General features: G+C 54.4%; 1 protein-coding gene across 5 annotated transcripts in view; it reads left to right on the forward strand.

Annotated features, from left to right (window-relative positions):
- The first annotated feature begins 920 nt into the window (after positions 1-920).
- The window catches only part of GRIN2D (glutamate ionotropic receptor NMDA type subunit 2D), a 54533-nt gene continuing 29970 nt past the window's right edge, over positions 921-25483 (forward strand). Inside the window, exons 1-8 of one of the 5 annotated variants that reach the window (XM_054249405.2) lie at positions 921-1698; positions 1936-2183; positions 5463-5953; positions 11814-12433; positions 20827-20941; positions 21193-21404; positions 21684-21852; positions 22908-23061. In XM_054249405.2, the coding sequence (XP_054105380.1) occupies positions 5489-5953; positions 11814-12433; positions 20827-20941; positions 21193-21404; positions 21684-21852; positions 22908-23061 (1735 nt within the window). In that variant the 5' untranslated portion in view covers positions 921-1698; positions 1936-2183; positions 5463-5488. Of the gene's footprint in view, positions 1699-1935; positions 2184-3527; positions 3672-5462; positions 5954-11813; positions 12434-20826; positions 20942-21192; positions 21405-21683; positions 21853-22907; positions 23062-25483 lie in introns of those variants that run through there. The other 4 variants (XM_054249406.2, XM_054249404.2, XM_054249407.2 and 1 more) reach the window with 4 other exon arrangements.

Consider the following 25483-nt stretch of genomic DNA (forward strand, 5'->3'; position numbering starts at 1 on the left):
AGATCTCCAGCCCCTCCTCCCTCAGACTCAGGAGTCCAGATCCCCAGCCCCTCCTCCTTCAGACTCAGGAGTCCAGATCCCCAGCCCCTCCCCATGTGTCCTGCCCATGCTCTACCTCAGAGCTGCACAGTAGCTTTACAAAAGTGCCAGGCCCAGCCCTCTAGTAGGAGGGGAATGGTGTGGGGGGGAACAGCCTGTGGTCTGGACTCCTGCGTCTAGGAGGGGACAGATGCTGCTTCCCTTCTGGATGAGGGGTACCCACAGGTGATGGAGGCCAGGGTCCCTCAAAAAAGGAAGGGGCGCAGGCACGTTGGTTTCTTCAGAGGGTTGGAAGGACTGGGTGCCCAAGGGTGACATCCATGAGTCTTGGGTCCCTGAGGATGGCTTGTACTGGGGGAGAGTCAGACTTGGAGGGTCCCCAAATTCCTCAGTCCCCTTGGAGAAGGGACTGCCGGGTCTGAGGGAGGAGGGGCTGGGGGGCGGGACTCCTGGCTCCAGGGTGGAGACCTTGTTTTTCAGGCCTGGACTTCTGGGGCAATAAAAGCGACAGACTGGGTCTTAGTATGGCGAACCCTGAAGTCAGGGAAAGGTCTTCTGTTTCCAGAGCCTCAAGGCAGGGAGGGGGCAGAGGGCAGCCACCCCCGGCCCTGGAGTCTAGCTCTGAAGCTGATGTCTCCATACCTGGTTCTGCGCCTCTGCCTGCCCCCCACCAAGCCTGACTTCTTCCTCCCATTTTATTTTCAGCCCCCTCACTCCCTCGTCCCAGGAGGAAGGCAGAGGCTGGTAGCTGGGGCGGCGGGCGGCCCCTTCCCCAAGCCCTGGCAGGAGGAGGGGTCCCCAGGGAGGCCAGGAGGGGGGGCTATGGGTCTCCCGGCAGTGGCGGACGGGGACTGAATGTTAATCGCATCCCGAGTGAGTGTGTGTGTGTGAGAATACAGCGAGTGTGCGAGTCCCTCCCGCTCCGGCTCCTCCAAGCCGCGGCCGCCGCCGCCACCCTCGCCCGCAGCCTCCCGCAGCCTCCCTCGGCCACCGGTGCCCGGCTGGGGGGTGTCGCCTGGGTGGGTCCGCCCGGCCCCCAGGGGTCCCTCGAGCGTCTGCCATCTGCCCGGTGAGGATCTGTGTGTCCGGGTGTCAGGCTGGCTGGTGGAGGGGGGGTGTGTCTGTAAGGGCTGCGGCGGCCCAGGGAGGGAGGGGTCTGTCTGTACCGACCCTGAGCCGCCTGCCTGGGTGTCGTGGGCGCCCCTACTCCTCCCACCCCAGCCCCCCAAACCCAGATGGGTGGTGTGTACCTGGGTTCTGTGTCTCCTGCCTTCGTCCGGCCAGGCGTCTGGGCGTCCCCGGCTGCCTGTGTCCTCCTGTCTGTCCAAACAGCCCCTAACGGCAGTGGCAGCCTGGCCCCCATTAGACCGCCCCCCCCCCCGTGTGTGTGTGTGTCCCTCCTCAAGCTCTGGGGGTGTTGAGGGGGAATCCCAGGGAAGTGAGGTAGTGCGTGTGTGCGTGAGTGTATGTGTGTGTTTCTGCCTGTGTTTGAGAGTGGGGGCGTCGAGGGGGGGTCTGGAGGTGGCCAAGCGAGGAAGGAGCAAGCAGTTCCCCAGGCAGGCAATCTCCCGCTCCTCACACACACACACACACACACACACACACCAGCCACCAGCTTCAGAGGTGACCCAGACAGACAGACAGACACAGACGCTGGAGGTGAGGGTGGGGGGGCGCTGAGGGCACAAAGTGGGGGTGCGAATGAGCCAGAGAGAGGCGGGACTGGACACATGGAAAGTGGGGAGGAGCCCGGGCTGAAGCAGCAGAGGGGGGCACCCCAGGTGGGCGGAGGGGGGATCCCCATGGGGTCGAGGCAGCAAGAGGACACCCCGACAGCCTCTGCAATGTCCGGGGCCCAACTTCCAAAGCAACATGTGTAGCCACGTCCTCCCCTAGTCCAGGTGGCCGCAACCTTGGGGGACAGACAGGGCAGGACAAGACCAAGGAAGAGGAAGGAGAGACAGAGCCAGGGACAGACAGGAGGTCCCGGCCGCCGCTGCCGCCACCACCACCGCTGCTGCCGCCCAGGGGCCTGCCCCCCCACATCGGCTCTCTGAGCCCTACTCGGAATCTTGGGGTCGCTGGATGCCGGGTTCCGGTCCTGGCTCCCCACAATCCCCCCCACAGAACAGGGTCATGAAAAGGTAAGGCGGGGACGGGATGCAGGGGTGGTGGTGGGAATGTGGACCCCCAAATCTAGGACGGGGAAGTTGGCCAGGAGCCTCATGGGAGTGGGGTAGAATGGTGGGCAGGGGTCTTGGCCCCCACCTAGCTACCCTGTCCCTCAGGGATTCTCTCCACCCTCTCTCTCTCTGTCTCTCTGAGCCCCTTTTTCCTGGGTCCCCATACCTCAGATCTTTCCCGCCCCCCATTTCTCTGACACTTGGCTCCCTCTCCCCAGCCCCACATACCTGATGCCCCATATCCCTTTCCCTCCATCTCTCATCTCACCCTCTCTCTGCACCCCATCCCTGCATCAGTGTCCCCCATCGCCGGCCGGTCCTCTCCCTCTCTCCTCTCGCTCTCGCCTCCCATGTCAGAGCTATGAGTCTGCTATTAATACCCCTGCCAAGGACCTTGAGGGCATCCAGGCCCCTAGCACCCCTTGCCCCAAGCTCCCACCCCTTCCTCAAGGTTCTGGAACACCCTTCCAGCCTCTTCCAAGCATCAGGATTCGGGTGGGGAGAGATGGGTGTTGTGTGTGTGTGTTGGGGGGGTGCGGGGGGAGGAATCGGGACGCCGTCTGCAGCACAACTCGAGGTTGCGGGGAGGGGGGAGCTGTTGATCAAAGTGGCCTCTCCTCCCTTCTGTGTTGGGTGCTGTATTGGGGGGCAATGAAGACAGGGACATCCTAGGAATTTCTGGCACCCTCCTCCTCCTCCCCACTTGGGGACAGGCTGTGCTATGTACAGGATCTAAGTGGGGTGACTAGGGAGGCTGGAGCTGGGGGGGGCACCCAGGAGGTTGGGAATGATGGGGTTTGAAACCAAAAGGGGATCCTTAAGGGAGGAGAGGGGCAGGAACCCCGACTCCTGGGTTTTGGGGAAAGAAAGGAGCTGGGGACCTGGACTCCCAGTTCCTGTGGGGAGAGAAGGCTGGGCACTGGAGTTCCAGAGTCTTGGGGCAGGAGGGGTCCGGCCTCCTGGGTCCTGGGAAAGAACAGGACTGAATGCCCAGACTTCCAAGGGCTGAGGGAGGAAGGGGCTGCCGGCAGGACTCCTGGGTCTTTACAGAAGGAGGCAGGGGGTAGGGCTTCTGAAGAAGGACAGGCTTAGGAGCTCAGTCTCCTGAGTCCCTGACAGGGCAGGGGACAGGAGTCGAGGACTTTAGCCCGGTGCAGATGGAAGTGGAAACGGAGGCTCAAGAAGAGGTGGAGACGGAGGGGAGGGTGGGGGGGGTGTTGAGGGGCTGGACTCTGTGATCCCTGCGGGCGTGGGTTCTGGGGGTTGGGCCTTCAGAGTCCTGGAGAACTGGGGATGCCCCTCCTCAGTCCCTGAACCAGGGAGGCTGTTCTCCCTAATCCCTATGGGAAGAAACTGAGCATGCAGCCCCCCTGAGAAGGGTGGGGCCTGGGCTGCCCTCCTGGACCTCAGCAGGAAGCGGGACCCAAGGTCCCTAAGAGCAGAAGCCAGGTAGGGGTGGGTCTAGGAGAGGCAGAGGAGGGGCTGGAGGGTGAGCAGCCACTGGGAAGGGAGGGGAGCGAGAGTGTTAACCCCGCGGGGGCCAGGCCACAGCTGTGGGTTATTTTGGGGCGGAGTGGGGGGGTTATTCTGAGCACTGATTGAGCCAGCTGCTTGAGGAAGGGCAAGGGAGAGGAGGGGCGAAGAGAAGCCAGGATCTGGGAGGGATGGGCATACTAGGAGCCCCCATCCCCTTCCCTGGGGAAGACAGGGGCCCGGGATCTCTGGGAAGGTGAGGTGGTGGACAGAGGGGAGGGGCTGTGGGCCTTTCCCCTACCCTGGCAGTCTGTGGGGTGGACGAGGCCTTCGCTACCATGGCAACCAGACAGGAGCCTGACTGACAGCCAGGAGAGAACCCTCCCCCGTCTGGACCCTCACCCCTTCAGGAAGCCCCTAGTGCAGACGCCAGTCCTTCTCTGGGACCCAGGAGTCCAGACCCCCAGTGCCCTCCTCCCTCAGTCCCAGGCAGGACCCAGGAGACTGGCTCCCAGCCCAACCACCCCAGGCAGCTAGTATTCAACAGGGGGCCCAGGAAGAGAGACTGTTTTTCCTCTAATTTACCAAATTGATCCGGGCTGGGGGCCAGGGACCCCCGCCCCCAGCTCTCCACAGCAGTGCCCCCCAACTCCACATCCCAGCAGGGGCCATGACTCTCTTGCTTTGAGAATGAGGGGACAGGGACAGGAGTAAGGGGACAAAATGGGTTAGGGGTTGTGGTCAGGGTGAAGGGTAAGGTCATGTGGGCATTTTCTTTCCTTGGGGTGCCCCACTAATTTCTCTTTCTCTTTCTCTCTCTCTCCCCACACACCTGACCCCTTTTCCCTCTCTCGTTTTTTCTCTCCCTTTTCCTCGCTTTTATTTCTGCTCTCTCCTGCCAATCGCCTTCCCCGCCTTACTTTCATGTCTGTGCTGGGCACCTCCCTGGTGGGGGTCCCCATCTTGGCCTTGCCTCGCTATTTCTGTCCTCCTGTTTGCACTCTGCTTTGCCTGCCTCCCTCAATCTCAATTCCGTGTCCCCATCCCTTATGTGTGTGTGTCTCTTGGTGGACTTGGAGTCTCTGTCTCCCTCTTCCTGGCTTGCCTTCTGTCTTCTTCTCTGTCCAACTTTCTTGTCTCGCGTATCTCTCCCGCCTTCCCGCATCTCTCCCCGCCTCTATCATCCTCTCCCTGGGCCTCCCTCACTCCCGTTTCTGCCACTCCATTCTGTCTTCTCCCTGTCTCTGTTGCTTCTTCCGTCTCTCTCCTTCTTCCTGGCGCTCTTTCCCTCCCCATCTCCCTGGATCTCTCTGCTCCAATCTGTGGGTCTCCCCATCCCCATCCTGTCTATTGCCCTCTCTCTCTCTCCCCTTACCTCTGTATCTTCCCCTGACCCCATCATCCACCCTCTTTTTTACGTCTCCCCCAATCCCATACTCCACTTCTTCCTATCTCTGTATCGCCCTATCTCTGCGTCTCCCCGTTTCACCTCTTCCTTTGCCTGGCGTTTGTTCTCACCTCGCCCCTCCACCTTCCTCTGCTGTGTCTGTCTCTCCCCGTGTCTCTGCCTGTCTCTCTCCCCTCCATCTCTCTCGTCCTCCGCGTGTCTCTCCCTCTGTTATCACCCCAACCGCTCCCTGTCCTCCCCTTCTCTGCGCCTGTCCCTCGCTGCATCTCCTCCTCTGTGCGTCTCTCTATCTCGTCTCCCTGTCTCTGCGCCTCCCCGTCTGTGCCTCCCTCTCCTTCCCGTCTCTCCCGGGCGCTCAGAGGCCGCCCCGCGGGGCCCGCAGGCGATGCGCGGCGCCGGTGGCCCCCGCGGCCCTCGGGGCCCCGCTAAGATGCTGCTGCTCCTGGCGCTGGCCTGCGCCAGCCCGTTCCCGGAGGAGGCGCCGGGGCCGGGCGGGGCCAGTGGGCCCGGTGGGGTCCCCGGCGGGGCGCGGCCGCTCAACGTGGCGCTCGTGTTCTCCGGGCCCGCATACGCGGCCGAGGCGGCGCGCCTGGGCCCCGCCGTGGCGGCCGCCGTGCGCAGCCCGGGCCTGGACGTGCGGCCCGTGGCGCTGGTGCTCAACGGCTCGGACCCCCGCAGCCTCGTGCTGCAGCTCTGCGACCTGCTGTCGGGGCTGCGCGTGCACGGCGTGGTCTTCGAGGACGACTCGCGCGCGCCCGCCGTCGCGCCCATCCTCGACTTCCTGTCGGCGCAGACCTCGCTGCCCATCGTGGCCGTGCACGGCGGCGCCGCGCTCGTGCTCACGCCCAAGGTGCGCGCGACCGGGGCGGGGGCGGGGCCACAGGAGAGGCGGGGCAAGCCGCTGGGGGGCGGGTCTGGGACATTCAGCAGGGACGTGGCCTGGAGGGGGCGGGGCCAGTTATGTGGGTCCGCGTCTGGGACAACGCGGGCCCAGACAGCAGGCAGGGCTTCGGGCTAGGTAAGAGGCCAGGCTGACTTGGAGGGGGCTGGTCTATAGGGTAAGATGGGCCTTCAGGGTCAGAAAGAGGCCAGTCCTCCATGATCAGAGTATAGGGAGGACGTGGGCCCATTCATTGTAGGTAAGGGACGGTGGAAAAGGCAAGTCAAGAGAAGGGTTAGGGACTGGGGACGAAAAGGGAGCAACCCCAGATGGCAAAATCTGAGGGAAAGGTGGGATCTAGGATCAGCGCGGGAAGAAGTCAGTTGAAAAGGAATGGGACCCGGGCGCGGTGGCTCACGCCTGTAATCCCAGCACTTTGAAAAGCAGAGGCCGTCGGATAACTTGAGGTCACAGGAGTTCGAGACCATCCTGGCCAACATGGTGAAACCCCGTCTCTACTAAAAATACAAAAATTATCCGGGCGTGGTGGCGGGCGCCTGTAATCTCAGCTACTTAGGAGGCTGAGGCAGGAGAATTACTTGAACCCGGGACACAGAGGCTGCAGTGTTCGTGCCATTGCACTCTATCTACCCTGGGCGACACAGTGAGACTTAGTCTCAAAAAAAAGAAAGAAAGAAAATGAATGGCGTTCAGAAATAAAGGGGCGAGTCTTGTGGAGAAGTGGGAGCCAGGAAATATCAGAGGTATAGCGGAGGACAGAGTTTGGGGAGGGGTTGGCCGGTTGAGCACGGTCTAGAGGTCGGCCAGGGATGCAGGAGCCATCTTCTAAGAGGAGGAGTTGGAAAAGGGGAGGAGTCATTACAGAGAAGAGGATGGGCAAGGGAAAGAACCAAGAAGCAAAAATCGAGGTTTAGGGCGAGGCCAGTCAGAGGAGTGAGTCAAAAAAGGGGGAGGGGCTAGCCAGTTGGGGGCGAGGCCTGGGAGGAGGCGGGGCCTAAGCACTCTAATAAAGGGTGGGTCTGGAGAGGAAGCCAGTCCTGAGAGTAGTGTTTGAGAAGGGACATTCCTCACTGTGAGGTGTGGAAAGCGAGTCCAGAGGGTGGGCAGGAAAATGAAGGCTTACGGTGGAGGCGGACCCAGCCAATGAGTGGTCAAAGCCAGGAGCCTGCTGGGGAAGAGATGGCAGAGGCTGGAGCTAGCCGGAGCCTGGAGAAAGGCCTGACTCCCAAGAGCACAGAAGGGGCAGTTGTAGCGGACCTCAGGTAGAGAAGGAGAAAACTGGACCAAGCCTGCTCTGTGGATTGAGAAGAATGGGTCAGCTAGAAGGTGGGGCCTGAGAAGGGGCGGGGCCTCTCCAGAAGTGGGGCCAGTGCAACCCAGAGGATGGAGCCACCTGAGTGGGTGGAGCTTCCTTCAATCTGCCCATTCCCTGCTGTGCGTCCGGTGGTTGTGTGACTGCATCACTATTGTATGCAGAGATTCTTAGTCCTCTCCTGTTCAGAGCGTTCTGGGAAGGACCTCTGTCCAACTTTCTTGTTCTCCTTGGCATGGTACTTTAAAGAGATGCGTAGGCAGATGCCCTGGGAGGCGAACTTATTTCTTAACTACCATTTCCGAGGCGTAGTCCCTCCTGCCTTCATTGCTGCCAAGAAGTGTGGTCCGCTCTGTTTCAATGTTGGCTGGGCACTGTGGTCAGCTCGGTTTATGCCCATAGCATTCTGGGAAATGTAGTCCCCTCTCTGCCACTGGATGGAAGAAAGAGTGGTCTTCACAGCTCCATCTGTGCCCCATTGAATACTGGGAATGTGGTCCCCTCAGCACACCTCCACCTGCTAAAGGAAGAGGTTCTCGTTTGTTACAATAAGGCCTCATTTCTGGCCAAGTGCGGTGGCTCACGCCTGTAATCCCAGCACTTTGGGAGGCCGAGGCAGGTGGATCACCTGAGGTCAGGAGTTTGAGATCAGCCTGGCCAACATGGTGAAACCCCATCTCTACTAAAAATACAAAAATTATCCAGGTGTGGTGGCGGGCACCTGTAATCCCAGCTACTCAGGAGGTTGAGGTATGAGAATCGCTTGAACCCAGGAGGCAGAGATTGCAGTGAGCTGAGATCATGACACTGCACTCCAGCCAGGGGGACAGAGTGAGGCTCAGTCTCAAAACAAAAACAAGAAAGACCTTATTCCCTCAGGACAACTGTGATATCCCCTACACATTTTCTCATAGGCATGCACCTAGGGAGAAAGCCCACTCGCTGTTCTCATTGCATTACAGGAAGATTTATTGAGAGCTGATTCAGTGCCCAGGCTGTTTTAATTCCTCGGGAATACAGTTCTGGGGGCAGGGGAAGAGAGAGAGAAACCAGGTCCCTGCCTTATAGAGCTTGCATTTTAATGGTGAGACAGACAAAACCAGTAACAGTAAAATCTGGCCTCCCAGAGGAAGTCTGCAGGATGCTGTAATGACTGAGGATGGAGTTTCAGTCACAGGCAGTCAGGGGAGGCCATCCTGAGGCAGGGACACCTGAGCTGCGGGTGTCAGGTGGAGGTCTGGTATGGAGGAGCTGGGAAAAAGTGTCCCCAGGAGAGGCAAAAACTAAGGACAAAGCCCTTGAAGCAGGAAGGAGCTTGATGTATTTGAGGAAGAGAAAGAAGGGAGTGTGGCAGGAGCCCATTGGGGGTTGGGGTGGCAGGAGATGAGGTCAGAGAAGCAACAGGGGCCAGTTCATGCAGGGCCTTGGAGCCCCAGTGAGGACTTTGGCTTTGATTCTGAGGTAGAATCATTGGAATGTTTTCAACTGAGAAGGGATGGGATCCAATTAGTATATTGAAACAATCACTCTGGCTGCCGTTTGGAGAAGAGACTGGAAAATCCAAGATTGAAAACAGAGATGGGCTGGGCACGGTGGCTCACGCCTGTAATCCCACCACCTTGGGAGGCCAAGGCAGGCAGATCACCTGAGGTCAGGAGTTCCAGACCAGCCTGGCCAACATGGCGAAACCCAGTCTCTACAAAAATACAAAAAAAAATTAGCTGGGCATGGTGGCGCGTGCCTGTAATCCCAGCTGCTCAGGAGGCTGAGGCAGGAGAACTGCCTGAACCCAGGAGGCAGAGGTTTCAGTGAGCCAAGATCACGCCATTGCACTCCAGCCTGGATAACAAGAGCGAAACTCTGTCTCAAAAAAAAAAACCAAACAAACAAAAATTAGCTGGGCGTAGTGGCACATGCCTGTAATCCCCGCTACTCAGGAGGCTGAGGCAGGAGAATCACTTGAACCCAGGAGGTAGAGATTGCGGTGAGCCAAGATCTCTCCACTGTACTCCAGCTTGGGCAACAGAGCGAGACTCCATCTCAAAAAAAAAAAAAAAAAAAAAAAAGATAAAAGGAAGACAGAGATGGGTGGGTAAGCTGTAAATAGCTGGGCAAGAAAGTGATAACAATGAGAGTTGTGACAGTGATGGATGGCACTGAGAAGCGGACAGCTGGAGCTATGTTTGAACGTAGAGCTGAGAAGACTTGGAGAGGGCTGGATGTGAGTGTCAGGGAAAGAGCAGGAAACAATGATTTAGATTTGGGACCTGAGCATCAGGGTGAATAAGCCGGGGGCAGGGGGAAATGGCGACTGCTCTTTTTTTTCTTTTTTTTTCTTTTCTTTGCGAGATGGTGTTTTGCTCTTGTTGCCCAGGCTGGAGTGCAATGGTGTGATTTTGGCTCACCGCAACCTCCGCCTCCCGGGTTCAAGACATTCTCCTGCCTCAGCCTCCCAAGTGGCTGGGATTATGGGCATGCACCGCCAAGACAGCTGCTTTTTATTCCTTTACATTCTTTGCTCCTTTACAAAAAGAGAGAGAGAAAAACCAGAACAAATTTGAGATAGGGGAAAGAGCAAGCCTTCTGGTTTTGACATGCTAATTTTGAGACACCTCTTGAAATCCAAGAGGAGATATTGAATAAAGAAAGAGGGGAATAGGGGCCGGGCGCAGGTTCACGCCTGTAATCCCAGCATTTTGGAAGGCTGAGACAGGCAGATCGCTTGAGGTCAAGAGTTCTAGACCAGCCTGGCCAACATGGTGAAACCCCATCTCTATTAAAAATACAAAAATTAGCTGGGTGTGGTGGTGCGCACCTGTAATCCCAGCTACTAGAGAGGCTGAGGCAGGAAAATTGCTTGAAGCTGGGAGGCAGAGGTTGCAATGAGCAGAAATTGAAACATTGCACTCCAGCTTGGGTGTCAGAAGAAGACTCTGTCTCAAACAAAACAAAACAAAAAACAGCAGGGGGATAGGTTTGTCTGGAGCTCACACGAGAGGTTGTGACTGAGGACAGGAATCATTAGCATAACCAGCACTGTCTAATAGAACTTTCTGCAAGGATAAATGTGGTCTATAGTTGCTCTGTTCAACATGAGAGCCACAAACCACATGTGGCTGATGAGTACTTGATATGGGATTAGCACAAACAGAAAACTAATTTTAAAATTCTATTTAATATTTATTTCCTCTGATCCTTGATTCAGGATAAATTTTATTTATTTATTTATTTATTTTTGAGACAGAGTCTCACTCTGTCGCCTGGGCTGAAGTGCAGTGGGGCAATCTCAGCTCACTGTGGCCTCTGCCTCCCGGGTTCAAGCGATTCTCCTGCCTCAGCCTATCAGGTAGCTGGGACTGCAGGCGCATGCTAAATGCCCAGCTAATTTTTGTAATTTTAGTAGAGACGGGGTTTCACCATGTTGGCCAGGATGATCGTGATCTCTTGACCTCGTGATCTGCCTGCCGAGGTCTCCCAAAGTGCTGGGATTACAGGCGTGTGCCAAAACGCCCAGCCAATTTTATTTAATTTTAATTATTTTAAACTTGAATAGCTATGAGTGGCTAGCAGTCACCATATTGGATAACATGGGAGACAGTATTAAAACTCATGGGCCTGGTTGAAATCACCAGGGAGAGAGGACAGAGAAGAAAAGAGAACACTAAGGCACTCCCACATTTAGAATTCAGGCTGAGGAATAGGGTCCAGCAAAGGAGGTAGAGGAAGAGGTGACAGGAAGGAAGGTAGGAGGAAAGCCAAAGAAGGGAAAGTACACTCGCCAAAGCTTCTTCCAGCTGGGAAATACTGGCAGCACTCACATTGCATGCTGGGAGATGTAGTCTCCTCGCTGCCTGCAGGGATCCAGTCCCTCTCAGAGGCTGCTGGGGGCTGTAGTTCCTTTACTGGATACTGGTTGTATTAATGACAGTGATGTTAGTTGCTGGAACAGATGAACCCCCAAATGTCAGTGGATCACCCAACAGGAGGTTATTTTTCATTCATATAAAATCCAGGCTGGGTGTGGATTACAGGCATTCACGCCTATAATCCCAGCACTTTGGTAGGCCAAGGGGGGTGCATCACCTGAGGTCAGGAGTTCGAGACCAGCCTGACCAACATGGCGAAACTCAGTCTCTACTAAAAATATAAAAATTAACCACACATGGTGGCTACTCGGGAGGCTGAGGCAGGAAAATCACTTGAATCCAGGAGGTGGAGGTTGCAGTAGCTGAAATCATGCCACTGCACTCCAGTCTGGGTGACAGAGCAAGATTCTGTCAAAAAAGAAAGTAAGGTTTTATGGATGAGTCTAGAAAAACTCAGCCACATAGTTAAAGCTAATCCAGATCTAGCCCTGTGCCCCGGCAGGAAAAGAAGATGGGTTTAGTGAACCTATCTAGTCAGTCTGCCTTATTGGGAGCTGTGGTCCCCTTATCCGTTGCTGAGAGTTGAGGCGTCCACATCGAGAGGCCTGACATCCTCCTCCCTCCCCGGCAGGAGAAGGGCTCCACCTTCCTGCAGCTGGGCTCCTCCACCGAGCAACAGCTTCAGGTCATCTTCGAGGTGCTGGAGGAATACGACTGGACGTCCTTTGTAGCGGTGACCACGCGTGCCCCTGGCCACCGGGCCTTCCTGTCCTACATCGAGGTGCTGACCGACGGCAGCCTGGTGGGCTGGGAACACCGCGGGGCGCTGACGCTAGACCCTGGGGCGGGCGAGGCTGTGCTCAGTGCCCAGCTCCGCAGTGTCAGCGCGCAGATCCGCCTGCTCTTCTGCGCCCGAGAGGAGGCCGAGCCAGTGTTCCGGGCTGCTGAGGAGGCTGGCCTCACTGGGTCTGGCTACGTCTGGTTCATGGTGGGACCCCAGCTGGCTGGAGGCGGGGGTTCTGGGGCCCCTGGCGAGCCCCTTCTTCTGCCAGGAGGCGCCCCGCTGCCTGCCGGACTGTTTGCAGTGCGCTCGGCTGGCTGGCGGGATGACCTGGCTCGGCGAGTGGCAGCTGGCGTGGCCGTAGTGGCCAGAGGCGCCCAGGCCCTGCTGCGTGACTATGGTTTCCTTCCTGAGCTCGGCCACGACTGTCGTGCCCAGAATCGCACCCACCGCGGCGAGAGTCTCCATAGGTGAGTGGGGCTGGAATGGGAGGGGCATGGGTGGGCTCCTTCCAGAGCCTAGCTACCCGGAGTACTCACTGGATGAGTGGCTCAAATGGGTCACATCTGCTCCTCGAGCCTCAGTTTTCTTTTATGTAAAGTAGGTGTAATTGGGTCTCTTTTCCGAGGTTAAATCAAGTCATTTGGAAAAAGCATCTGAGACAAAGTGAGTGTATTACTGTATTTCATAAGATGCATAATTTTCACATTTTTAGGTCTTTGAAAACGAGATGTGCCTTATAATTGATGGCTTATCATGGCTTAATTGGCAGCACTTTTGTCTTTCTTTGTGGTACCTCTTATAATTGATAGCATTTTAGATTCACCGAAATACCTAGACTAGGAACTGAGCTTCAGTAGCAAAAAGACCCAACAATCCCGTGGCCCAAATAAGGTAGAAGTTAGTTTCTCTCTCACATAACAACCCAGAGATGAGCATTCCTGGTTATCAGGAGACTGCTGATCCATGTGATCATTCAGGGACCCAAGATCCTCCCACCTTGTTGCTCTGTCTTCTCTGCATGGTTGAAACAGGGTCGTGATCATGTCTGAATTGTAGCTCATGAGGAGGGGAAGAGAGGAAGTGGACAGCAAGCACTTTCCTTTTGAGTAAGTGAGGCAGAAGGGACATGCCTCACATCTTACTGTTGAGAAGGTAGTCACATGGTCAGGGCTGGCTTACTGGTTGTTGACAGTGGTGTCCATTTTGATTGGCTAGATGTCTGTTGGGATTGGCCAAATGTCTATTTTGATTAGCTAGACGTCTCTTCTGATTGACTAGACGTCCATTCCAATTGGCTAGACGTCCATTCTGATTTGCTTAGACGTCCATTCTGATTGGCTAGCACCCGTGCGTTGCCAATTGCTAGATAGTTTGAATATCACTCCTGCACATGGCCTAGGCCAACTGCAAGGAAGGCTGGGAAATATCAGCCCTAGCTGGACAGGTGTGTGCCCAACTTACGCACTATTATTTTAGAAGAGGAGAACAGAGTTTGTTGGAAAACAGCATCTCAACAATAGGAAGCTCTGGGAGTGGAAAAATTGATGAGTTTGGTGACAGAACAGTGAAAGGAGAGACCTTTAATCCTGAATGAGGATAAGGTGAAGTTGGAAAGAGGTGATGGGTGGGGAAGAAGACCTAAGAGAGGAGAATTGAGAACTGGAGGATTGAGAATCAGGATCCCCTCAAAGAGGGTGAGAAAAGCATCCCTTCTTCATAAATACTTACTGAGCACCCGCTAGGAACTAGGGCTCATGCTGGGCGCTGGGAACACAGATGAATGAGACCATGGACTTATTCTTCAAAGAACACAGTTTCTTGTAAGGGTGGCAGACAGGGACGGGGATAATGGCAACGCAGCGTGATTCTTGCAGTAATGGAGGTCGCACGGGCATGGCGGGGGCATGGGGAGGAGCACTGGCTAAGCCAGGACATTTTTGGTTGCGTGAAGCAGAGTCTCATTCGAGTTTCCTTAGGAAAAAGGAGGTTTACTGGGAAAAATAAACAGAGGAACGCAGAAGCCAGAAATTGAGGCTAAGCCTGGGGCCAGCTACTCTTTTAGCTCTTTCTGTTTTTATTGTTGTTTCGTTTTGTTTTGTTTGAGACAGAGACTCACTCTGTCGCCCAGGCAGGAGTGCAATGGTGGGATCTTGGCTCACTGCAACCTTCGCCTCCCGGGTTCAAGCAATTCTCCTGCCTCAGCCTCCTGAGCAGGGGGGATTACAGGCATGTGCCACACTCCTGGCTATTTTTTATTTTTTTTTATTTTTAGTACAGACGGGATTTCACCATGTTGGTCAGGCTGGTCTCAAACTCCTGACCTCAAATGATCTGCCCACCTTGGCCTCCCAAAGTGCTGGGATTCCAGGTGTGAGTGACCGCACCCGGCTGGTTCTGTCTTTCTTACTCTGCCTTCTCCCTCCCTCCCTCTGTCTCCTCCCTCTCTCTCCCTTTCTCTTTGTTTCTCAGTCTTGCCTCTCCCAGAGGCTGTTCAATTCTTTACCCAGAACTTCTGCCCCCTCATAATTTCAGCTCTCGTTGGCTACAACTCATCCCTCCAGATCTCATTCCAAAATGTCATTGCAAGAGAGGAAATGTATTAGCCTCAATCAGCCTTCCACACCAGGGCGCACAAGTCACAGGTCAGCCTATGGAGTCAGGAAGGTTTCTTTTTTTTTTTTTTTCAGATGGAGTCTCACTCTGTCTCCCAGGCTTGAGTGCAGTGGTACGATCTTGGCTCACTGCAACCTCCACCTCCTAGGTTCAGGTGATTCTCTTGCCTCAGCCTCCTGAGTAGCTGGGATTACAGGCGCGCGCCACCATGCCCAGCTAATTTTTTGTATTTTTAGTAGAGACGGGGTTTCACCATGTTGCCCAGGATGGTTTGGAACTCCTGGGAGTCAGGAAGGTTTCTAGGAGGAGATATCTGAGCTGTGACCTGAGGGATGAACTGCTCATTGATTCATTTATTGATTGAAATGCCCTTTTTTGAAAGTATACTATGACTTGGCATAGTAGCTCATGCCTGTAATCCCAGCACTTTGGGAGGCCAAGGTGGACAGATCACCTGAGGTCGGGAGTTCGAAACCAACCTAGCGAACATGGAGAAAGCTAAAAATCCAAAATTCTACTAAAAATCCAAAATTCACTGGGCGTGATAGCGCATGCCTGTAATCCCAGCTACTCAGGAGACTGAGGCAAGAGAATCACCTGAACCCGAGAGATCGAGGTTGCGGTGAGCCAAGATCGTGCCATTGCACTCCAGCCTGGGCAACAAGAGCAAAATTCCATCTCCAAAAGAAAAAAAGAAAAGAAAGTCTACTATGTGCCAAGCATTGCTTTAGACACAGAGTATATATCGTGTTAAATAAGGTCCCTGCTCTCACAGAGCTTACAATCTAATAAAGCAGAAAAGCAATGAGCAAAGACATAAAGAAAATATCAAGCAGATGATAACTTCTGTTATAAAAATCAAACTGGGAATGTGATAAGAAATGCGGAGGGGGCTATGCTAAGCGGGGTGGTCCGGAAAGGCCTTTCTGAATAGGTGAAATTTGGAGGTTAAAAAAAATAGATAGGCCAGGCTGTGGCTCATGGCTGTAATCTCAGCACTTTGGGAGGCTGAGGCAGGAGGTTTGCTTGAGGCCAGGAGTTCCAGGCCAGCCTGGGTAACATAATGAGAACTCCATCTCTACAAAAGAATTTAAAAATTAGTTGGGCATGGTGGTGTGTGCCACTTGGGAGGCTAAGGTGGGAGGATCACTTGAGCCAGGGAGATTGAGGCTGTAATGATCTGTAATCATTCACTGCAGTCCAGCCTGTGCAACAAAGTGAGACTGTCCTAAAAATTTTTTTTAATTAAAATTTAAAAAATGAGTAGGCCAGGTGCAGTGGCTCACACCTGTAATCCCAGTGCTTTGGGAACTGAGGTGGTGGATCACTTGAGGTCAGGAGTTCAAGACCAGCTCGGCCAACACAGTGAAACCCCATCTCTACTAAAAAGTACAAAAATTAGCCAGGTGTGGTGACATGCGCCTGTAATCCCAGCTACTCAGGAGGCTGAAGCAGGAGAATCACTTGAACCCGGGAGACGGAGGTTGCAGTGAGCAGTGATCATGCCACTGCACTCCAGCCTGGTGACAGAGTGACACTCTGTCTCAAAAAACTAAATAAATAGGCCGGGCGCAGTGGCTCAAGCCTGTAATCCCAGCACTTTGGGAGGCCAAGGCAGGTGGATCACAAGGTCAAGAGATCGAGACCATCCTGGTCAACATGGTGAAACCCCATCTCTACTAAAAATATAAAAAAATAGCTGGGCATGGTGGCGTGTGCCTGTAATCCCAGCTACTCGGGGGGCTGAGGCAGGAGAATTGCCTGAACCCAGGAGGTGGAGGTTGCGGTGAGCCGAGATCACGCCATTGCACTCCAGCCTGGCTAACAAGAGCGAAACTCTATCTCAAAAAAAAAAAAAACTAAATAAATAAAAGAAAAAGAAATGGATAAAGAGAAGGAGCCACTCACTGGAAGATCTCAGCAAAGAGAGACAGAACAGCAGATGCAAAGGCCCTGGGGCCGGAACTGCCTTCTCTCAGTCTGTTTTTTGTTGCTATGACAGAATATCATAGGCTGGGTAACTTACAATAAGTAGAAATGTGTTGGCTTGTGGTTAGGGAGGCTGGGAAGTCCAATATCAAGACATCACCGTCTGGTGAGGGTCTTCTTTCGGCATCATTACATGACAGAAGGGATCACATGGTAGAAGGGCAAAGGGAGAAGTGGGAGGAAGATCAAGCAAACGCACTCCTGCGACCACGGCGTTCGTCCAGTCGTGAAGGCAGTGGCGCCCTCATGACCTAAACACTTATTAAAGGTTCCACCTCCCAATTTGCAACACCGTCACACTGACAGTTTATTTATTTATTTATTTTTGAGACGAAGTCTCCTTCTGTTGCCCAGGCTGGAGTGCAGTGGTGCGATCTTGGCTCACTGCAACCTCCACCTCCCGGGTTCAAGCGATTCTCCTGTCTCAGCCTGGTTGGCAGATGTGTGCCACCATGCCCAGCTAATTTTTTTTTTTTGAGATGGAGTCTCACTCTGTCGCCAGGCTGGAGTGCAGTGGCACAATCTCAGCTCACAACAACCTCTGCCTCCCGGGTTCGAGTGATTTGCCTGCCTCAGCCTCCCAAGTAGCTGGGACCACAGGCACACGCCGCCACCCCCAGCTAATTTTTTTCTATTTTTAGTAGAGATGGGGTTTTGCCATGTTGGCAAGGATGGTCTTGATCTCCTGAACTCGTAATCTGCCCACCTTGGCCTCTCAAAGTGGGGAGATTACAGTCATGAGCCACTGCACCCAGCTAATTTTTATATTTTTGTAGAGATAGGGTTTCACTATATTGGCCAGGCTGGTCTCAAACTCCTGACCTCAGGTGATCTGCCCGTCTCGGCCTCCCAAAGTGCTGGGATTATAGACATCAGCCATCGCACCCGGCTGTAAATTTCAATATGAATTTTAGGAGACAGACATCCAAATCATAGCTTACCTGTTTGAGAGCCTGAAATGCTGGTGTGGCTGCAACATAGCGGGCAAGCGGAAGGAAGGTATGAGTAGGTGACAGAGAGACTTGCAGCGCCCAGCTCACTCACGTGGGGCCTTTAGGCCAGCGACAGGGGTTTGGGCTTATTTTATTTATTTGTTTGTTTATGAGAAGATTCCTACTCTGTCTCCCAGGCTGGAGTGCAATGGCTCGTTCTTGGCTCACTGCAACCTCTGCCTCCTAGGTTCAAGCAATTCCCCTGCCTCAGCCCCTTCTAGTAGCTGGGATTATAGGAATGTGTCACCACACCCAGCTAATTTTTGTATTTTAGTAGAGACGGGGTTTCAGCATGTTGGCCAGGCTGGTCTTGAACTCCTGACCTTAGGTGATCCACCCACCTCTGCCTCCCAAAGTGCTCCCAAAGGGATTACAGGCATGAGCCACCACACCTGACCTTTTTGGTTTTTTGTTTGTTTGTTTGTTTTGTTTTGTTTTATTTAGATGGAGTCTTGCTCTGTCGCCCTGGCTACAATGCAGTGGCCAGATCTAAGGTCACTGCAACCTCAACCTCCCTCCAGGGTTTAAGCAAGTCTCCTGAATATCTGGGATTACAGACACTGGCCACCATGCCTGGGAAATTTTTGTATTTTTAGTAAAGACAGGGTTTCATCATGCTGGCCAGGCTGGTCTCAGACTCCTGACCTCAAGTGATCTGCCCCTGCTCAGCCTCCCAAAGTGCGGGGATTACAGGTGTGAGCCACTGAACCCAGCCTGGACTTGATTCTAAGAGTAGTGGGGAGTTCACCAGAAACAGTATTCCAGTCAGGGGAAACAGCATGTGCAATAGCCCAGAGAGGAGAAAACCTTGGGCAGGTTGGGGGACCACCATAGTTCAGAGCAGATGAAGGCCACAGGATTAGGAGTTGGAGTGACAGGAGGGGTGCAGTGGCTCATGCCTGTAATTCCAGCACTTTGGAAAGCTGAGGCAGGTAGGCAGGCAGATCACAAGGTCAAGAGATTGAGACCATCTTAGCCAACACGGTGGAACCCTGTGTCTACTAAAAATACAAAAATTGGCTGGACATGGCGGCATGCACCTGTAGTCCCAGCTACTTGGGAGGCTGAGGCAAGAGAATCGCTTGAAACTGGTTGACAAGATTGCAGTGAGCTGAGATCGTGCCTCTGCACTCCAGCCTGGCGACAGAGCAAGACTCCATCTCAAAAACAAAAAAAAAGGAGTCTGAGTGACAAGCCTGGGAGGTGGGTGGCCCAAGGCCTTTGCCTTCAGTGCCAGGTTGAGAGGCCTGCATCTGTTCCATAGCACTGGCGAGCCAAGGGTGATGAGCAGGGGATGAGTAGAGTAAGTCTGAATGAAGAAAGACCCCTCTGGGGACTGGTGGGAAACAGGATGCAGACGCTTTGCCTCAAAAGAGAGATTGGAGGCTGGAGTCCAGGCAGGAGGCTGGGATGAGGGCCCAGGAGGGCTGTGGGAAGCCACAGAAGAAGATGGGGCAGTGAGAGCCCCAGGGCAGGAAGCAGGAGACTTGGGGACCCATGGGCTGGGTGGGGGGAGGGAGGAAGGCAGATGAGAGTCTAGCCCAGTGACTGGGTGGATGACATGAGACGCAGTGGAAGTATAAAGGGTGATGTTGCACAGGGAAGATATCTAGGAGTCCAGGGACACCCCCTGCCATCTCCTGCCCTGGGCACTTCAACCCAGGGGAAGAGACATTTGAGCTCAGTGTTTAAGACACATAGAGGTGGTCATGGCTGGACACGGTAGCTCATGCTGGCAATCCCAGAACTTTGGGAGGCCAAGGCAGGTGGATTACCTGAGCTCAGGAGTTCAAGACCAGCCTGGACAGCATGACAAAACCTCATCTCTACGAATGATACAAAAATTAGCTGGTTGTGGTGGTGCGCATTTATAGTCCCAGCAGCTTCTCAGGAGGCCAAGGTGGAAGGATCACTTGAGCCTGTGAGGCGGCAGTTGCAGTGAGCCAAGATCACTCCATGCACTCCAATCTGGGTGACAAAGTGAGACCCTGCCTCAAAAGAATCATAATAGTAATGATAATAATAATGAGTTGGTCAGCATAAGGGATGGCATAACAGTTTTCAGAGAGAATAGCATTTGCGAAGGCCTAGAGTTACGAAATCACTTGACATGTTTGGGAAATAACCTTGCTTCCAATGTTAACAGAGGAAAACAAAGAACTCTGGGTGCAAAGAGTTTGAGAGGGGGAAACTCTCAGAGATATGGCTTCAGAGGAAGGCAGAATCAGAACAAAAACGGACTCTAGGGGTCTAGCACGGTGATCCACACCTATAATCCCAGCACTTTGGGAGGTTAAGGCGGGAGGATCATTTGAGCTCAGGAGCTCAAGAGCAGCCTGGTAAAAGTAGTGAGACCCTATCTCTAGTTAAAAAAAAAAAAAGGCTTGGTGAGGTGGCTCACACCTGTAATCCCAGCACCTTGAGAGGCTGAGGTGAGTGGATCACTTGAGGTCAGGAGTTCGAGACCCACCTGGCCAACATGGTGAAACCCCATCTCTACTAAACACACAAAAATTAGCTGGGTGTGGTGGCACACACCTGCAATCCCAGCTACTCAGGAGGCTGAGGCAGGAGAACTGCTTGAACCTGGGAGGCAGAGATTGCAGTAAGCGGAGATCACCCCACTGCACTCCAACATGAGTGACAGAGCGAGACTATCTAAAAAAAACCAAAAAAACAAAAACAACCGAGTGAGGTGGCTTATGCCTGTAATCCCAGCACTTTGGGAGGCCAAAGCGGGCAAATCACCTGCGGTCAGGAGTTCAAGACCAGCCTGACCAACATGGAGAAATCTGTCTCTAAAAAAAAAAAAAAGCCAGGTGTGGTGGTGCATGCCTGTAATCCCAGCTCAGGAGGCTGGGGTGGGAGAATCACTTGAACTTAGGAAGCAGAGATTGCAGTGAGCCAGGATCACAACACTGCATTCCAGTCTGGGCAACAGAGCAAGATTCCATCTCAAAAAATGGAAAAAACAGTCAAAGCTCATCTTTACTTTAAAAGGAAAAAAGAATAAAAGGGGACTCTAGGGCCTCAACATCAGGCTGAGACTCTGAGACCTTACCTTGGGGGCCTGGGGGCATTGAGCAGCCAAGGGCAGGGTGCTGAGCAGGGAAGAAGGATATTTGCATTTTTGAGACCTTGGAGGCAAAGGAGGAGAGATTTCAGTGGGGGGCTGGGGCTGGTCAGTAGGAAGGGGACTTTCTCTCCTTCAGCTGCCAAGGTCCAGCCCAAGCCCCAGCATGTCCCCTGCCCTTCCTCCTGGGCAGGTACTTCATGAACATCACCTGGGATAACCGGGATTATTCTTTCAATGAGGATGGCTTCCTAGTGAACCCCTCCCTGGTGGTCATCTCCCTCACCAGAGACAGGACATGGGAGGTGGTGAGTCAAAGCCCAGACCACAGGCATGGTAGACAGCCTGGACTCCTGCATCCTGGCAGGGGGTGGGGCCTGAGGTCCTGGACTAAGAAGGTGGAGGGGACAGGGAGCCTGGACTCCGGGGTCCTAGGGTCCGAAGGTGGGAGGGGCTCCTGGGTCTTGGAGGAAGCTGCTGCCCACACGCCTAGGTCTGATGGAGGAGGATACCACGGGAAGTCCCCCAGGAAGCCTAACTCTCCTTCCCTTTGGCCAAGGTGGGCAGCTGGGAGCAGCAGACGCTCCGCCTCAAGTACCCGTTGTGGTCCCGCTATGGTCGCTTCCTGCAGCCAGTGGATGACACGCAGCACCTCACGGTGGCCACGCTGGAGGAGAGGCCGTTTGTCATCGTGGAGCCTGCTGACCCCATCAGTGGCACCTGCATCCGAGACTCTGTCCCCTGCCGGAGCCAGCTCAACCGGACCCACAGGTGACAGCTTGGGATCCAGGAGTTCAGGCTCCAAAACCCTCCTCCAGTGAAGCCCAGTAATCCTGGCTCCCAGCCCCTTCCTCTCTTGGGACCCAGGACCCACAAAGCCCTCCAGCTTGATGACCTTGGGCAAACCCCAGAATTCTTTGAACCTCAGTTTCCCCTGAAAGCACTAACCATAGTTTTAGCTGCTGTCTGTCCGTTCCTCCATATCTTCTTTTTATGGGAGAGTCTAAGGAGGGGGTCCCCAAACTCCCCAAGCCTGGTCAATCCCCACAGCCCTCCCCCGGATGCCCCCCGCCCGGAAAAGCGCTGCTGCAAGGGTTTCTGCATCGACATTCTGAAGCGGCTGGCGCAGACCATCGGCTTCAGCTATGACCTCTATCTGGTCACCAACGGCAAGCACGGAAAGAAGATCGATGGCGTCTGGAATGGCATGATCGGGGAGGTGAGGGGCGGACGAGAGGCGGGCGGTCTTCGGGGCGGAGTCAAGAGGCGGGCACTGCCAGGCGCGGTGGCTTCACGCCTGTAATCCTAGCACTTTGGGAGGCCGAGGGGCGCGGATCGCCTGAGGTCAGGAGTTCGAGACCAGCCGGGGCAACACGGTGAAACCCTGTCTCTACTAAAATACAAAAAATTAGCCGGGCGTGGTGGTGCACCCCTGTCATCCCAGCTACTCGGGAGGCTGGGGCAGGAGAATCGCTTGAACCCGGGAGACGGAGGTTGCAGTGAGCCGAGATCGCGCGCCACTGCACTCCAGTCTGGGCCGCAGAGCGAGACTACATCCCCCCCGCAAAAAAAGACGCAGAGAGGCGGGCACGCTGAGGCGGGGGCTCGGCGGAATTGAGGGAACACCTGATTCTGGACCTGGGGCGGGGCTACGGGAAGGACAGGTCTTGGAACAAGGGGCGGGGTCAGGTGGCATCGGGGCGGGGCTTGGAGGAGGGACTTGGAGGCAGAGGAAGCGGGCTAGGAGGGTGGGACTGCTGGGGGAAAGGGGCGGGGCTGGGAGGAGGGACTTTGGGGTGGAGGAGGTGGGGCTAGGAGGGTGGAATTCCCACAGAAAGGGGGCGGGACTAGGTGGGGCTATGAAGGTGGAATTCCCACAGAAAGGGGGAGGGACTGGGGCAGTGGAGGCGGGGCTAGGAGGGCAAGGCTCCTAGAGGAAGGGGGCGGGGCTGGGAGGAGGAACTTTGGGTAGAGGAGGAGGGGCTGGGGGGAATCACGTGGGGCTGGGAAGGTGTGGACCAAGGCCTTGAGGACTTGCTGGAAGCAGCGGGATAGGACGCAGCCTACCAATTCCCAATCTTGTTCCCCATCTCTCACCTCCGCCTTTCCCTGCCCCACTCTGCGTCCCCCTCCTCACCAACCCCGCAATTCACTTCTCAGCCCCTTCCCTCACCCTGTCACTGGTCTGCTCCCGGGGGTCTCTGCCCGCTGTTCGTGTCAGTCTGCCAGCCTGAGCCGGGTTCCCTCGCCCACTTCTCATCACCCCCACCCCAGGTGTTCTACCAGCGCGCAGACATGGCCATCGGCTCCCTCACCATTAACGAGGAGCGCTCTGAGATCGTGGACTTCTCCGTCCCTTTCGTGGAGACAGGCATTAGCGTCATGGTGGCGCGCAGCAACGGCACGGTGTCCCCCTCCGCTTTCCTCGGTAAGCTGGGGCCCTGGGACAGGGAGCGAGACCTGGGCAAAACAGCCACCCCCAACCGTGTGGGCCCTGGGGTCAGAAAACCTTCGTTCCCGGTATCATCGGTACTGAACTCACAGTGCAACGTTGGTGAAGTGACATCATTTCTGAGCCTCAGTTTCCTAATCTGCAAGATGGAAGAAATAATTTCCCTACCCAGAAGACATTTTATCAAGATGCTAAAGAAGCTTGAGCCCCAGAGCCTTCTCTTGCACTGCAGCTGGTTTTATATTCATAAGGTTGAATTCTCTTAACGAGAGCCCTCCAAATTGTCCAAGCTTCAGGCCCCACAAAACCTAAGTGTTTCCCTGTATCCAGGTATGAGATGAAGAGAACAAATTAGCACAGTACCAGCACCTTGTAATTTTTTTTTTTTTGAGACGGAGTCTTACTCCGTCACCCAAGCCAGAGTACAGTGGCACAATTCAGCTCACTGCAACCTCCACCTCCCAGGTTCAAGCGATTCCCCTGCCTCTGCCTCCTGAGTAGCTGGGACTGCAGGCATGCACTACCACACCCAGCTAATTTTTGTATTTTAGTAGAGACAGGGTTTCACTGTGTTAGCCAGGATGGTCTCGATCTCCTGACCTTGTGATCTGCCCACCTCGGCCTCCCAAAGTGCTTGGATTACAGGCATGAGCCACCGCGTTCGGCCACCCATCAGTATTTACTAACCACCTACTATGTGCCAGGCGGTGGGCTCCACATTGGGAACACAGTGGTAAATGAGGCAGACACAAATCCCTGTCCTGTAGGATCTCTCAGCCTTGTGAAGGAGACAGAAGATAACCTCTGTTGTTGTTGTTTTTTAATTTTAAAGATGGAGTCTCACTCTGTCACCAAGGCTGGAGTGCAGTGTTGCAATCTTGGCTCAATGTAACCTCCACCTCCCAGGTTCAAGCAATTCTCCTGTCTCAGCCTCCCAACTAACTGGGATTACAAGCATGTGCCACCACACTCGGCCAATTTTTGTATTTTTAGTAGAGAGGGAGTTGCACCATGGTGGCCAGGCTGGTCTTGACCTCCTGACCTTAGGTGATCTGCCTACCTTGGCCTTCCAAAGTGCTGGGATTACAGGCATGAGCCATTGCACCCGGACAAGAGTTTTAACTACAGAACATGGTGTGGGGGATATATAATCAGATTTAGGTTTTTAAGATATCTAAATCTAAATCTTTGTGTAATCCCAGCTACTCAGGAGGCTGAGGTGTGAGGATGGCTTGAGCCCAGGAGGCAGAGGTTGCAGTGAGCTTAGATGACACCACTGCACTCCAGGCTGTGTGACAAAATGAGGCCAGGCATGGTGGTCACACCTGTAATCCCAGAACTTTGGGAGGCCGAGGTGGGTGGATCACTTGAGGTCAGGAGATCGAGACCAGCCCGGCCAACATGGTGAAACTCTGTCTCTACTAAAAATACAAAATTAGCTGGGCATGGTGGCATGCACCTGTAATCCCAGCTACTCGAAGGTTGAGACATAAGAATCACTTGAACCCGGGAGGTGGAGGTTGCGGTGAGCCAAGATCACACCATTGCACTCCAGCCTGGGCAGAAGAGTGAAACTGTGTTTCCAATAAATAAATAAATATATTAAAAAAAGAAAAAATCCCTCTCTGTGGAAGTAAGTGGCTGGTGGGAATTCTACTGCAAGGTCCATGCCAGAGACGGAGTGGGGGTGTGCACTAGGAAGTGACAGTAGACAGACTCAGGGTGTGGTTAGGGAGCTGCCCAGCAGCAGGGCTGGTGGCTTTGAGATGGGTTGGGCAGAAGGCCCATTTCTGAGCTGGAGAAGCACACCGCCAAGGGCAGCTGTTCTTGTCAGTTTCCACTTGCTCTCTGAAGTCTGAGCAGAGCTCCCAGGAGAGGGGAGGGGCTGGAAGAAGAGCCATCCTCTCCTTTGTGTTTTGTTTTCTGTTTATTTTGCCCAGCAGTGTCTCCTGTGGCCTCCTCTTTGCACCCAGGTCTCTGCAGGGCATACTGAGACTCACCACGTGGGGTCCCTGCTTGCAGGCAGCACACTGCAGGGGACTGACAAGGTCCTGTTTATGCCCCACCGAGCTGCCCTGCAGCTGTGATCCGAAGCTGCCGCAGTGACTGTCCAGGGTGCTGACCTTGCTGTGACAGGGGCAGTCCTGGCAGCTCACACTTGGCCCCAGGAAGTTGAATCACCTGGTCCTAATCTCAAGGAAATGGTGATTTGGGTTGATTGTTGGTGAGCTTCCAGGGACGACACACGGTCATTAAATGTGAGGAGGGGACACATGAATGGGAGGTTGTTTGATGGACAGGGCAGGGTGTTACCTCTAGCAGGGAAACCTAGGAGACAAGGAACAGAGGGTGTCAGTGGTTCGGGCACCTGTGAGGTTTTTGTTTTGTTTTGTTTTGC

The sequence above is a fragment of the Callithrix jacchus genome, chromosome 22 (assembly GCF_049354715.1).
Source record: "Callithrix jacchus isolate 240 chromosome 22, calJac240_pri, whole genome shotgun sequence".
NCBI lineage: Eukaryota > Metazoa > Chordata > Mammalia > Primates > Cebidae > Callithrix > Callithrix jacchus.